Source organism: Carcharodon carcharias, chromosome 13, assembly GCF_017639515.1.
Source record: "Carcharodon carcharias isolate sCarCar2 chromosome 13, sCarCar2.pri, whole genome shotgun sequence".
NCBI classification, from domain to species: domain Eukaryota; kingdom Metazoa; phylum Chordata; class Chondrichthyes; order Lamniformes; family Lamnidae; genus Carcharodon; species Carcharodon carcharias.
Window position 1 is genome coordinate 139,920,825 of NC_054479.1, and position 14,923 is coordinate 139,935,747.

The 14,923-nt window shown below is 39.3% G+C and overlaps 1 protein-coding gene across 1 annotated transcript in view; it reads left to right on the forward strand.

Moving 5' to 3' along the window:
• cdc123 (cell division cycle 123 homolog (S. cerevisiae)) overlaps nt 1–11,980 on the forward strand; it is a 35,744-nt gene extending 23,764 nt beyond the window's left edge. The window contains exons 10-13 of the mRNA XM_041203491.1: nt 3,422–3,450; nt 6,362–6,478; nt 8,623–8,760; nt 11,638–11,980. Coding sequence (XP_041059425.1) covers nt 3,422–3,450; nt 6,362–6,478; nt 8,623–8,760; nt 11,638–11,679 — 326 coding nt within the window. The 3' untranslated portion in view covers nt 11,680–11,980. The remainder of the gene's footprint in view (nt 1–3,421; nt 3,451–6,361; nt 6,479–8,622; nt 8,761–11,637) is intronic.
• The last annotated feature ends 2,943 nt before the right edge of the window (nt 11,981–14,923 follow it).

The window sequence follows — 14,923 nt, forward strand, 5'->3', positions numbered from 1 at the left end:
CCACCCCCTTTTTCCCCCTTGAATTTTTTTAGCATTTTTGGAATGCTATTAGTGTCTCCTACCGTGAAGACTGATGCAAAGTATTTATTCAACTCCTCTGCCATTTCCTGGTTCCTCATTACTATTTCCCCAGCCTCATTCTCCAAGGGGCCTATGTTCACTTTGGCCTCTCTCTTCCTTTTTAATTATTTGAAGAAGCTCTTGCTGTCCGCTTTTATATTACTTGCTAGTTTACCCTCAAAGTTTACTTTCTCCCTCATTTTTTTTGGTCATCTTTTGTTGTTTTTTAAAACTTTCCTAATCCTCTGGCTTACCACTAATCTTTGCCACGTTGCATGTTTGTTCTTTCAACTTGATACTATGCTTAACTTTCATGGTTGGTTTATCCCCCTTCTTAGAATCCTCCTTCCTCACTGAGATATATCTTTGTTGTGAGTCATGAACTAGTTTCTTAAACACCTGCAATTGTGCCTCACTGTCTTTTCTGCTAAACTCCTTTTCCAGCCAACTCTGCCCTCATTCCTTTGTAATTACCCTCATTTAGGTTTAGCACAGTTGTTTCCGACCCAAGTTTCTCACTCTCAAGCTGAATGCTGAATTCTACCATGTTATGGTCACTGTTGCCTAGGGGATCTTTTACTCTGAGATCATTAATTAAACCCCTGCCACGTTACACATTACCAGATCCAGAACAGCCTGATCCCTAGTTGGATCCACAACATACTGTTCTCTGAAACTGTCCCAAATACACTCTATGAATTCTTGCTCATGGTTACCTCTACCAATTTGATTTTCCTAATCTATATAAAAATTAAAACCACCAATGATTAACGTGCTGCCTTTTTTACATGCCCTCATTATCTCCTGATTTATTCTTTGTCCTGCAATATAGCTACTATTAGGGGGCCTATAGGCTACTCCCACCAGCGTCACTGGTCCCAACATGGTTCAAGTGAAGCCCTTCCCACAGGAACAGCTCCTTTTTACCCCAGTACTGGTGCTAGTGTCCCCATGAACTGAAACCCATTCCTCTCACACCAATTTTTTAACTCTTTGACTTTATTTACCCTATTCACCTTGCTATTTCTTACCTCCACCCATATGGATTCCACATCTTCCAATCCAAAATCATTTCTTGCTATCGTACTTATCGCATCTCGCACTAACAAAGCTACCCCACCACTCTATCCTTCCAGCCTGTCCTTTCGAAAAGTCACATACCTCTGAATATTTAGTTTCCAGCTTTGATCTTGTAAACATGTCTCCATAATGGCTATGAGATCACTAACCTTTATTTGTGCCGTTAATTCATTTATTTTGTTCCGAATACTACGTGCATTTAAGTAAAAAGCTAGTAATTTTGCCTTTTTACCATTTTTTTCCCCCTTTGACCCTATTTGCTGCTTTTTTTTAATGTTTGTACACTCTGTCCCTTCCTGTCACGCTCTTTGTAAATAAATAGCTGCCCTGCAATGGAGGGTTGCCTCACATCCTTTAAAAAGTACCTGGATGAGCACTTGGCACGTTATAACATTCAAGGCTATGGGCCAAGTACTGGTAAATAGGATTAGGTAGGTAGGTCAGGTGTTTCTCACGTGTCAGTGCAGACTCGATGGGCCAAAGGGCCTCTTCTGCACTCTGTGATTCTGTGCAATGCTGCCATATCCTTTTGCTTTGTAAGCCTACGTATCCCCTCTCCAGAAACCCCCCCCTCCTCTGTTTAGTTTAAAGCCCTCAATACAGTCCTGGTTATTTGATTCGCCAGGTCACTGGTCCCAACATGGTTCAAGTGAAGCCCTTCCCACAGGAACAGCTCCTTTTTACCCCAGTACTGGTGCAAGTGTCCCCATGAACTGAAACCCATTCCTCTCACACCAATTTTTTAACTCTTTGACTTTATTTACCCTATGCCAGTTTGCCCGTGACTCTGATAGTAATCTCAAGATTATTATCTTGGAGATTCTGCTTTTTAATTTAGCTCCTAACTGTTCAAATTCTTTCAGCAGAACCTCCTTTCTAGTCCTATCAATGTCGTTGGTACCAATGCGGCTGATGACAACTGGAACCCTCCCCTCCCACTGCAAGTTCCTCTCCAGCCCCGAGGAGATGCCCTTAACCCTGGCACTGGGCAGGCAACACAGCCTTCGGGGCTCATGCTCACGGTTGCAGAGAACAGTATCAATCCCCTAATTATACCGTCCCCTCCCACTACCAGGTTCCTATTTCCTCCTCCCACCTGAATGACTCCTTGTACCACGGTACCGTAGTCAGTTCATTCTTCCTCTTTGCAGTCCCAACTCTCGTCCACACAGCTTGCAAGGACCTCGTAATTGTTGGACAATTACAGGGGTCGAGGTTCCTCAAACGCTACCTCCTGGGTCCCCATACCTGCCTCACCTGCAGTCACACCCTCCTGTCCCTGATCACAGGCCAAATTTTCATGACCTAATCTGAGGGACGTGACCGCCTCCTGGAGCAAACTGTCCAGGTAACTCTCCCCCTCCCTGATGTGATTACATAAGATTACATCTTACCAGTTACATCCTCAACAACTCCTAAGATTTGTCAAACACAATTTCCCTTTCATAATTCCATGTTGACTCTGCCTGATCATCTTATGATTTTCTAAGTGCCCTGTTTTCATGTTCCCAATCATCAATTCCAGCATTTTCCCTACTGCTGATATCAAGCTAATCCTATTTCCGTTCTCCCTCCTTTCTTGAATCATGGGGTTATGTTTGCAACCTTCCAATTCACAGGCTGTGCCCTAGAGTATAGGATATTCTGAGGATATATTATGATCTTACCCAATTCAGAATCAGGTACTGAGTGGTGAGATGACTGACCACCACCTTCTCAAGGGGAGTTAGGAATGGCAACAAATAATGGCCTTGCCAGCGACCCTCACACTACATGAAAGAATAAAAAGTATAGCGATTTTATACACTTAGTATGACATTACATTCAGGGAAACAAGACCAGGTGCAGTCTTTCAAGGATAGCAAGTTTGAAGGTCAGGAGATAATTGTACTAGGACAGACTGAATTCAATCCTGTTTTTAAATGTATACATAATATTCTTATTAGTTCCAGTTGAATAGCAAAGCAGAAGGCAGGTTGGGAAGCAGAGAGGTAGAGTTGGTTGGAGCATAGGCATTTTTCTGCAATGCAAGCTGAGGAGCTGGGGTGTTGTGAAATTGAGGTGCTGGAAGGTGAGGCATAACTGCCACATGACAAGTTTAGATACATAGCTCATTGACTTATTCTCTAACAGTAAAATAATCCACCACTATCTGACTTAGATGCGTATCCACTCTGGAAGGCAACCTTAACCTTTTTTATCTAGGTTTGTTATATTCTCACAAATGCTTTTTTTGGGTGCTTCAGAAACCTTATCCATGACTATAATTTTCTGTTTACAGTTGTGTTTGATGTATACAGAGACAGTCAGGTACGTAATCTCGTCTAAAATGGTAACAATATAATGTTTTTATTGTTTTTACTTTTGAAAATAACATACCCTTGTAATAATATTTTGGCCCTTTCCTGTATACCCTTGACCAAATCTGGTTAAGTGCTGAAGAGCTATTTGCAGGCATCCCTTCCCCACAATATTGCTTTGAAACTTGTCACTGAAGATATAGAGGCTTGCTAAAGAAACAGAAAGAGAATCATTGGGAGCCATAGAGACTGAGATGGTCTCAGAAAGGCCAAAAGACTTTGGGTGAAGGGAAGAATGCAGACTTAATCTTGGAGAGACAGCGTGGGGCAACAAGGTGATCTTGGGGATGGGCTACTCTGTAGTCGGGTATCTCTGGCATGGAGGAAACTGGAGGAAAGATGTTGAGTTTTGAGAGATAGAGAGTGAGCATGCAAAAATATAAGATTGGAGGAAGATGCTACAGTCGAGACTCATCAGGGTCAGTTTTGCGCCTATTGCTACCTGTTGCCATTAGACAGATTTTCTCTCTTAAATTGATTTGCCTATATAACAGGAAATGTTAGCCAGAACTGTTTTAAAAATCTTGTTGTTGTCTGCATATGACTGGTAGAAATGAGTACAATAATCACAAAGATTGCAGAAACTGCCAAGTGGCAATGTACCCGGCACCAGTTGTGTAGCTGAGACGTAATTGGAAAGGTGTTTATTTAAGGTTTTGATATGCAACATGTTTTTCTTTTGCTAATTTCCTTTATCCCTATTCAGCTCCTTGCCCTGAATAATGCAGGGTTACGTTTCTACCTGGCAGTATCAGCTCTTTGCATCATCCAAGTCACTATTTTTCTCGAACTGAATTGGAACAGTGAGGTTCAGCAGGCTGTTGTATTATGAGGACAACTTTCCAACAGGGACCACTGGATTGCAAACGGAGCAGGGATTCTGTCTGGTTCCACATCCTCCCCCAACACAGGGATAGGCCATTTCCCAAATCCTGCTTTGCCTGAGGCCAGTTAACTCAGCGCAGGTGGAGAATTGAACCTAGGACTTTCTGGTTTATAGGAATTGATAAATTTACCCACAAGATAATTACAAAATCTCCAACTGGCATTACTTTATGTTGCCAAGAGCCTTTGAGCTTACATAGAGGCCAGTCTCCCAAACCTGCAGTCAATCACCAGAAGATGCACCTTGAAAAGCATCAGTTGATGAAATGTCCATTTCCTATTTCCCAGACAACAAAGAAAGCAGCTGAAATTGACTAAGGACCTGATGAATTCTCCAACTGACTTCATCAGGAGCATAAAGAACACATCTGTATCTTGCTTCTCAACTTTAAAGACCTAACTCAGCAATGTCACAGAAATGTTACTGTCCATTGCGATTATAGTTAGATAGAGAGTATAAGTTCCTATATCTGCCCTCATAAATGTTCTTGATCTTGACCGGAGGAGGATATCCTGTACTGCAGGAATATTCATGTTTCTGTGTTAGTGGACTGAATGGGTCAGGTAAAATGTAAAACCATGTTCTCATTGGTATCTCAAGTTGCTAAAAATAACAAATCTTTAGGATGTAATGCCAGTGTACTAGTAACATTTAAAAAAGCCTCAGGTCTATAAAATTCAAGCAGAATAAATAATCACACAATAGAGACAGATAACTGAAAAAGAGATTTGAATTCCCAGTGACCAACTCAAAGGACCACATGACAAGATTTCGCATTTTAAGGCTTTTACTGTAAAAAAAAAATACACTAAAAGCAACATTGAATAAATGTTACATACTCAGCAACTAATACATTAAACTGCACAAAAGACATCCCCCTTAACTTCCTAACACAACCAACAACCCTACATAGCATTTTTACATTATACAGTGCTCTCTGCAGAATTGTAGTCTTTACAGGATCCAGTCAAAAGTTAATTCCAGCTTTCAACAGGCTCACTTCTCCCTGTTTCACAGAGTCATAACGTCCAGTGTCTATCGAAAGTCATTTCCCTCAGTCTTCTGAGAACCCCTGAACTGACTTCCAGCAGCAAGGCCTCTCCAGCGATGGCTCCTCCCAGCCACCCCAGGGTGAATCTTCCAGTGCCCTTAAGTTTCCACAGGTTCTGTCTCTTTAACCTGAGAACGTGCTGTCACCTGTATTTTGCCTGTAGCAAAGAGAGGACAACCTATTCCCCTGTTCGCAGCAGCTGCTGTTTCTGTCACCCTCTCCCCTTGAGGCAGCCTCTCCCCTTGAGACTCCCTCTCTCTGTCTCCTTCTTCCTCTCTGCCCAGGGTCCCTGAGTCAGTAAATCTAGCTGCTCCTTTTCTTTGTGTCCAGGCATGAAAGCTGGCTCTTGGATTTTGATAGGAATTGCCTTGGCAACCAGGCCGCATAGGCTCATCGAGGACAGAACTAGTAGGAGGTCACTTGCTCCATTTTACCTTGAATTAAAAGAAGACAATTTAAAACATAACCATCTTAGAAAACTCCACACTTATAACAATATGTGCAAATAGAGAGTTTGAGGGCCATATTGTAAGTTTTTGGGATCACATGACTCTAGAGCTGCAGCTTGGACATTGCTGCCTCACTGTGCCAGCATGAATTTGGCTGTTACCCATATCTTATTAATAGCCTGACTAAATCGTGTGGTGATATATTTTGGGCTTTTGTCCAGCATGAGCTGCTTCAAGTGTGTCCATACTCAGTTCATAAAGGACTATTAGAGTTAGGGGAGGGAAGAAACTTCTATTCTGTCAGCTTTTTCTGGAATAAGGTTTCAGCTACGAAGGGATAGTTAGTTTATTCATTTCCATTGTGCCATTCATTTTGGCTTCTTTTCAACCTATTTCATAAACAATTTTTTTAGCCAAATAACAAATTTTTGTTATAATTAACATTTAAAAATTTCTCCTGCAATCTCTTTCATAGGGCAAAGTGTGGCTTATAGATTTTAACCCGTTTGGAGAAGTGACCAACTCCTTGCTTTTCAGCTGGGAGGAGCTTACATCTGGCCAGACCATCAGTAAAGGAGACCTTAGAGATCCGGTAAGAGTTAAGAGCGGCTTGGGGAATATTTGCTAACCGATTAGCATATTTCTGTGAGACTGTTGTGCTCTTACTTACAGCTCCATACATCCTAACTTCACTGGTGTGCTGAAGCTAACCTCTCCTCTTGAGATCTTTTCTCCTGTTTTTATTTCGTGGCACATTTCTGCTCCTCAAAGCTAAAAAATTTGCAGTTACAAATGGAACATATTTCCTTTTGGGCATCCCAGTACTAGCAATTAAGCATTCCAAGGTAGGTGGACCATAGTTTGGTGAAAAGTAAAGCACCCTTTACTGAGCCCCAACCTCAGAATACTTCGCTCGCAGATGTAAACGGACATTATCCCTATTCTGCTATTCATATTTACACCTCCTCGAGATCCACCTTTTTGCTTCTTTGCTTGTCCCATTACCGTCTCCTTTTGCTTTGCACTGTCATCCCTTTTGTCACTTTAATTTCTCCTGCCCTTCCCCAGTCACAAACCTTGCCTTTTGCTCTTTTTCCCCTGCCTTCCTCCCTCTCCCTGCCTCTGTATAATTGCTAAAAATCTGTTACATCTCTAACTTTTTCACATTCTATTGAGAGATCATCGCCCTGAGGCTTTAACTTTGTTTCTCTCTCCACAGATACCGCCAGACCTGCTGAGTATTTCAAGCATTTTCAGAATTCCCGCATTCACAATACTTTGTTTTTGTATTCTTCCAAACCAACTTGATGTTCAGTCCTTCTCTAATGTGATTTCCTTTCCAAAGGTCTATTTGAGATAGAGCATCACTGAATCCAATGATGTACAATTTGACATGAATTCCTATTGCTCCACAATCTGATGATTTTTAAGCTTATCCAATAGAGGATGTACATATCATTGGTTCCAGGACCACAGAATCAATGAATACCTAGATTTTTAAAAATTGGAACTACTCAACAAGAATTAAGAAACGTAGTAGATTGTAGAAAATAAACCAGTGGAGGAGAAGAATGAGCATGTAAAAAGTTGAAGAAACTAGTGTTGTGAAAGAGAATTGAAATATTAAGCAATAAAGGAATGAACAAGACTTTGACGGAAGGAATACACTGAAATTTAAAAATCAAGATTCCAATTAGAAAGATTGTCAAAATATAAGTAATTATTTATTAAAATAAAATCAATCTAGCTACTGACAGTTTGTTGAGCCTAGGATTACAAGTAATTGGTCTTTTCTCAATCACTGGCAAAGAGGGGTTCTTTCTGTCCCATCAGTTTTTCAGTTGACTAATCCTAAAGCTTAGATGTTTTTTATATTGATCATTTTTAAATCGCTCACTGCTTAGCTTTTCCTGTAAAACTATGCATAGCCCAAGTAGTTTTCTTTGTGCTTTCCATATTGACCAATTGTTTAGCTTTTGTTTTCATTTCCAACAACTTGCATTTATCTGGAAAGTTTAACATAAAAAATTCCCAAGACACTTCAGTAGCGTAAAGTGAGAAAAATGAATGTTAAGCTTAAGGGATAGTAGCACTGGAGCAGGTTCCACAGATAGGGAGGGTCAAAGCCATTAAGGAGTTTAAACATAAAGATGAAACTTTTGAATTAAGAACAGTCACCAGTGAGGGGACAAGTGTGGCAGCTGTGTGTCCATCCGCCCCTCCCTCCCTCCTCTCTCTCTCTCTTTCAGGTGGCATCTCTCACAGTGCAGCACTCCCTCACTCCCTGCAGTGAAGTCTCAGCCATGTGACTCAGAAATGACAGTGCTACCAACTGAGCCATGGCTGACGCATTAGGGGGAAAATTCAAGGGATAGACTCATTTAAACTTAAACAGAGATGGTCAAACCTCACATAACAATTATCATTCTTCTTCATCCTCTCCACTGTTCCATGAACCTCTCTGGAATATTACCCCACCCAAGGAGCATTCTATTCATATGTGTTGCTTCTGAAATAGTTTTGCATTCCATCGAGTATCATTGACTTCTGCTCATTAACCTGATTACTGCCATCAGTCACTTGCTTTCAACATCTTTTAGCTGCTGAACCATTTTTGTTTCTGTTCAGATTTTGGGAAGGAGGAGAACATTTCTTGGGTTAGTTTGGCTCCTTTTGTGTACTGCATCTTATCTGTGGCCTTCCTGATTTGATTCAGTGGTTTATTATTACTTCTAGGATTCTCCAGCTTTCCGCTATATAACAAGTGAAATGACCGTACAGCCCAGTCCCTATTTAAGCTACCGGTTGCCAAAGGACTTTGTGGATTTGTCGCGAGGAGAAGATGCACGTAAACTAATTGATTTTCTTAAATTGGTAAGCTAAATTTATAACTGTTTAAATGCTTTTCTTCTAGCTAAAAGACTAAAACTATAGGTTAAAAAACCAGCAAGATCCCACTTAAATTCCTGCGGTCAGAATCAGATCTTATTTCTAACAGTAGTTAAATCCTTCTTGTGTGAAATTAATGGACCAGAAAACTGGCTTGTTGTCACTTTAGGGGTAAGAGATAAATATTCATAATCAGAAGGGTATGAATTTACATTTCAGCCCTGAGCATCTTTTGAACATGAGCACTTTCCAAAAATGTTGTCAGATCTCAGTAATGCTGCTAGATGCAGCAATGTGTAACATTGGATTATACCTTCAGGGAGATGTTTAAACTATTTGGTTTGGCCTCCAGAAGTGCCCAACCAAACACAATAGCATTGAGGGGAACTGAGGCAATATTATTGATGCAAATCATTCCACTGTCATGGCCAAAAGAACATCAACACAGACAACTGGGGAAGTTAGTAAATCGAGAAGAAAGTAATAATGTAAAATCACCACCTGTTTGTTGTTGAGTCTCATTCCTTTAGAATTCTATTTATTTCTATTTAAGACCTTATTTTGCATAGCGGTCTCCAAATTTTCAGCTTGTAAGAGCTGCCAGTAATTTGCACAACAATGAAGCCTGTCATTTGATCTGAAAATCTAGCATTAGTAGGTGAGAAGTTCAGAACAGACACAGAATAGAAAATTCGTTCATTTGTGAGGTGCATGAGCAATGATTAAAGTCTCGGATTTTTTTGGTAAATTTTTCCTTTATTAAGAATTAGAAACCAAGGTTTTTTGCTGTGGTTTTTAGTGAGTTCAATTTACAGTGATTTCCAGTCTGACAAAGTTTACTTAAGTACTTATTTTATAATTGCTTCAAGCAAAATGCTGCCAGATAGAAGTCCGGTTAAACTATGGCCCTTCCTTGAAAAGACTCAGCAGGTCTGGCAGCATCGGCGGAGAAGAAAAGAGTTGACGTTTCGAGGACTCGAAACGTCAACTCTTTTCTTCTCCGCCGATGCTGCCAGACCTGCTGAGTTTTTCCAGGTAATTCTGTTTTTGTTTTGGATTTCCAGCATCCGCAGTTTTTTGTTTTTATGGCCCTTCCTTCATTGTTTCAGGATTTGTTACAGTCAACTGATCACTTGAAGCCCTTTTTATTCACAATAACTCCCCACCCCCGCCCCCCCATTAGTGATTCCCACTACATTTCAGTGTATTGGGTAATGGAAAATATCAAAAACTAATAGAACAATCAACCAAGTGTATTTATAGCAATAATTTATCGCAATAAGGGCATTAGGCATTTAGTATCTGCACAGTTCCTTTTGATAGTTTCTGATCATAACAGCTTATTGTAGTATTTCCCAAGTAGGGCAGGAAATATGGAAGCAAAAAGCTTAAATTTTTAAACCAGTTTTCAGAATTCCACAAAAAACAAAAGGATCTGCAGCCAGGGTCAAATGCACACATCATGCGTTGGGCTGCAGCTAAACTTAAAAAGGCCTAAGAGCAACAGAAACATCACATTCAAGATGCATCTGATAATTATTTAACCAGATGAAACTCTCTCAAATCCAGCAGTGAATTCTTTTAAAATAGAAAGTGGCAAGATACACAATGTCTGCTACTTGAGTTGCTGTTTCCTTTAAAGTAACAAAAATATTCAAGTTCATTCTTCAGTAATGGACTCCAGTGCTTCTGTGACGCTAGAATAGTCCATTGTACATAATAAGTAGAAACAAACATGATGAACAGAACTATATAATAGCTAGATGAGTGAGTGCTAATGTATCATCTGTTATAACTATACCTATCCACAAGCTACTTTACCTTCTTTGCACTCGGAGATATGAATTATAATCAAATATAACTTAGTGTCCAAATTGGGCATTTTAGTGTACCAGCATGCTTTGCCTAGAGATTTATATTGATGATCATGTGAAATGTTAAACGTGTAAGTTTCTAGTAAATGGGAAAGTTGAAATTATTCTTTTCCTTCACATGTTGTTTAGAAATTTGTGATTGAGGATCGAGTACAGATATTGGAATAAACTGTTCATTAGAAGCAGTTATATTGACAAAGGAGAAGGCGTTCTGCCGAATAACTGAGACCCAGGTTGTACTTTAGATCATAAAAAAAAGTTATAAGGCAAGGTAAATTGTGTTATTTTGTGTAGGGGAGTGGCATAGCTCCAGTATGACTGTCTTATTTCCAATCAGATGGTGAGGAGTTAAAGAAAAAGGGAAAAGGGGTAGGCCTGCATCTTTCTACATGTTTCCCCCATCAGTATCAAATCTAAGCAGTGAATTCTGGACTGACATTGCCATCACAGAAACATGTTTGTTGCAGTTCCCTGTAGCAAATGATAGTTTTTGCATTCAGATGCAGAAGAAAAACAATGAATTTTCTTGGGTCACATTTGCTGATAGTACAATGAATGTGCTACAAATCATACTATGTTCCTGAAATTTCATCAAAGCTAATTGGCCGATTGTGAGCATGTAATCTAGACTTTCAGCTTAAAGAAATTCCTGCAGTTGTCAGGCCATGATAGATTCTTTTGCTTATAGTCCCTGTACAGAGAAGTTTTAGTCTATAGGGACCATGGGAGCTAAGGCCAAACACTCAGCCAGCCAGCAAGAAAGGAGGAGAAAAACTGGAATGTTACCCGAGGCCTTATGGTTAAACCTCCAGGTAGTAGTTCAAAAGTTGTTTATGACTCGGTAACCAGATATTTATCGCTCCTCTCAGTGAGTTAATATTGTGGACAGACCTAAGAGACACGGGAGAAAAATAAAATATGTAAAAAAAAAAAAATTAATCCTTTTAATAGTTGCTTATAGTTACAATTTTTCTCCCTCCAACATAAGACAAGAAGTCAAGAACCAGAAAGTTCAGATGATGAGGGATAACAGTTTTACGGCAACAGTCTTCATGGGAAAATGCAAAGCAAATGAAAGACCTTGATGTGAAGTTCATCTGGTATCCCTTGATACTCACCTTTGCAAAGCTTTATATTGGCTGAGAAAGTTTGAAAAGTTGCCTAGTTTTATGTAGCAAAGGAGGCTGATGTAACATTATTGTAAAGATCATGAAGTAAATTGAACAAAATGTAGAATAGCTCTAAATGATAACCATGTGTTATTGAAAAAGTCTATGTACCGATGAATATGGTAAATTTCTGTAAAATAAATTTTTATATCTTGAAATGAATTCAGTTGTAACTGTTATTTTGTCATAATAAATTGGTGCACTTGACATTTGCTAAATAGACCAGGAGAAAGATATAATTTGCAGCAGGCCTGCAATTTCCATGTGGAACACCGCAGTTTGTTTTTCACTAACTTTTCTTTGCTTACACCCTACCCTTTGCATATTTCTGATATGTAGGTGATACATCTGTTATATTTGAATCTGCAGCTGCATGGAAGAATTTCCTTACATATCTTAATGGGCTCCAAACCCATGCCAAAATTCACCTTTGCGATAGAGAAGTCAAATGAACTCCCTTTCCTTGTGCTAATTGAGAAATCTGTCAATAGGTTCTCTACTACTGTTAACCTCCTACATTCACTGGTCAATATATGTGCTGTGATTCCTACAGTTCCACTTGCTGTAAGATTGGTGTTATCGGCAACCTCATAAATAGAGCCCAAGACATTTGCCCAGCGTGTAAACCTGATGCTGAAATAAGGCGCATCAAAACTATCCTGGCTACCCTGATTGCTCGCTGAATATCACGCAAACTCAAGAATGGGTCTAAGGTTGCTATTTTCTGTCCTGTTGTATACGAATTTCAGTGCCGGTGTGGTGCCAGGTATGAAGGCTGTACATCCCAATGACTGGTGGATTGCATCAAGCAGCACGCTCCTTCAGCTGTTTGCAATAGGAAAAGTACTGACCGTACCCAATCAGCCTGCACTTAAAAACATAAATATAGTGTCCAAAATTAGATGTGATTCTGTGATTGGAAAAAATTCTGATTGTGTTAAGAATTACACTGACAGTCAATTTAAGAAGTCGGGGCTCACAATGTGGCTTACTTGCATGTGCTAGAAGCTACATATATTTACACGCAGGACCCTGCTCTTTGTAAACAGAAAGAGCATGTGCACACACTTCACCTTTTTCAACTAAACAAAGGCTTGGAGAACAGCCATTCACTGGTTCATTCCCCGTGGTAATGCCTTGGCCAATCAGAGTTGACCTGCCTGGTTTAAATTTAAACAAAAGCTTGGCAGTTAACTATTCCCTGGTGCATTCCCCATGACAATGCCTCTACCAATCAAAGTCCACTTGCCAACCAATCAGCACTCTCTTCTCATGCAGTATAAATTGTTTTTCCCTTCAGAGTTGGTAATCTTGTAAATCTAACCTGATGAGTGCAAGACAAAAAGCTTCGACAGCATGTCTTTTTTTCTGCAATGCTTTCATAATACTCTATTTTCTTCTGCATAATCACATACCAAGTAAAAAATAAAATTCAAAAGGTTGGAATCCATACATGATTTGTTCATAAGCTTTTGTTAGTAAAGGTTAATTCTGGAAGACGAAGCGTTTCAGTACTTACGTTTTTAACCTTAAACCATAGTTTTGGTGATTTAACATGCCATTAATTTTTGCTAATGTTTACAACTTAAGAGTCATTAACACAAAAATGTTCTGCACTTTAAAGTAGTTTATTTAATGTCTATATTAAAAGCAAGAACTATAGATGTGTATGATTTCAAAATATTTTGTACATTGTTTACAGTCCTCTTCAGTCTCCAGCTTTTCTATTTTGGAATACTTCAACCCTACGAAAATGACCACTTAATGTTTAATTATTAGGATAATCATAGACAATATCTGGACCAAAAAGACTTCTGAACATTATAGACCCATTTTCAGTGTTGTGTGTCCTAATCAGTTTTGCTTTTGATTTATCATTTGTTTTAGCCTTTCAATATCCCCAGCATATCTTGTTTTCTGTGCACAAATGCCATAGACAAGTGAATACTTTGCAGTAAAAGGTAATTCAGTTAGGGCCATGGAACCCCTTCCAATTGTGGTTCCGCAATGAGCAGAGAAGTCAAATGTAAGGAGAAGAAAAACTGCAGCCTGTTCAATGGGTGGCAGAGAGTCTCAGTTCCTGGATAAGGGAGGGATGATTAAACATTCTGCAGTTTTGCTTAATTTCCTTTGGGGGCTCAAAATATTTGTGGAGAGTTTTCAGGCAGGAGATTGGGAGGCAAGCTGGTGCCCATGGTGCATTATATTGTACAGGCAAGGACGAAGCTTGAGAAGCCAAATGTCCTCTTTCTTGTCCTCTGCTTGCTCAACCCCTTAGATAATTTCTGAAATTTACATGTATTCATTGTAGGGTTGGGACACATAATTTAATCCCTCATTATAGATTTCAATTATTTTTTCTACAGTGATTATAACCTGAGGGCTGCTTTTTCCCCACAATTTTAAATGAAAAAGTTCCATAAACAATGTATGAATTTAAAATGTTTGACGACTGCAGTTAAACTGCCCCATACAGGTTTTCAAATTCGTTATTGTTCCTGTTTGTACTCGGTATTATTCACTGCTTCATCTTGCTGCTAGATGCATTTTATAGAATGAAATGCATGATGCACCCTTTCAGGATGTGTGCGGGAAAAAGTAGAATGACTCCAACAGATTTGAACCATGTTATCGCATTGTATCAATGAAGCTAGCAAGAGCAAGGTTTGTTTGTCCTTGATTGTATTTCCTTGTTTTTTTGGGTCTGATTCCAGAGCTAAAAACTCAAGTAACAAGCTTCATAGCCCTGTTTTTCAAAATGCATCCTCATCATCATATACAGTACATTCAAATACAGTAGATGGTTTAAAATGTTGGTTTGGAACTTGCAATAAAGACTGATGTCAAATGCTCACATTACTCTTGTCATCTATGTTGACTGAAATATTGAGACTCCTGTGATCTGTAACTTGGAGAAATGGGGACTCATTTTGACAACTATTTAAAATCAAATAGCAGATGTTCCCCAAATATTGTGAAAGACGTTTTACCAAAAATAGTTATTTTCTGCTAAGTTGATGCTAACGTGTGCAAATTGAATCTATATTTGGTTTAAAGGTATTCATAAATTACAATAATCCTCTCTAGCTAATATCTGGTTTTCTC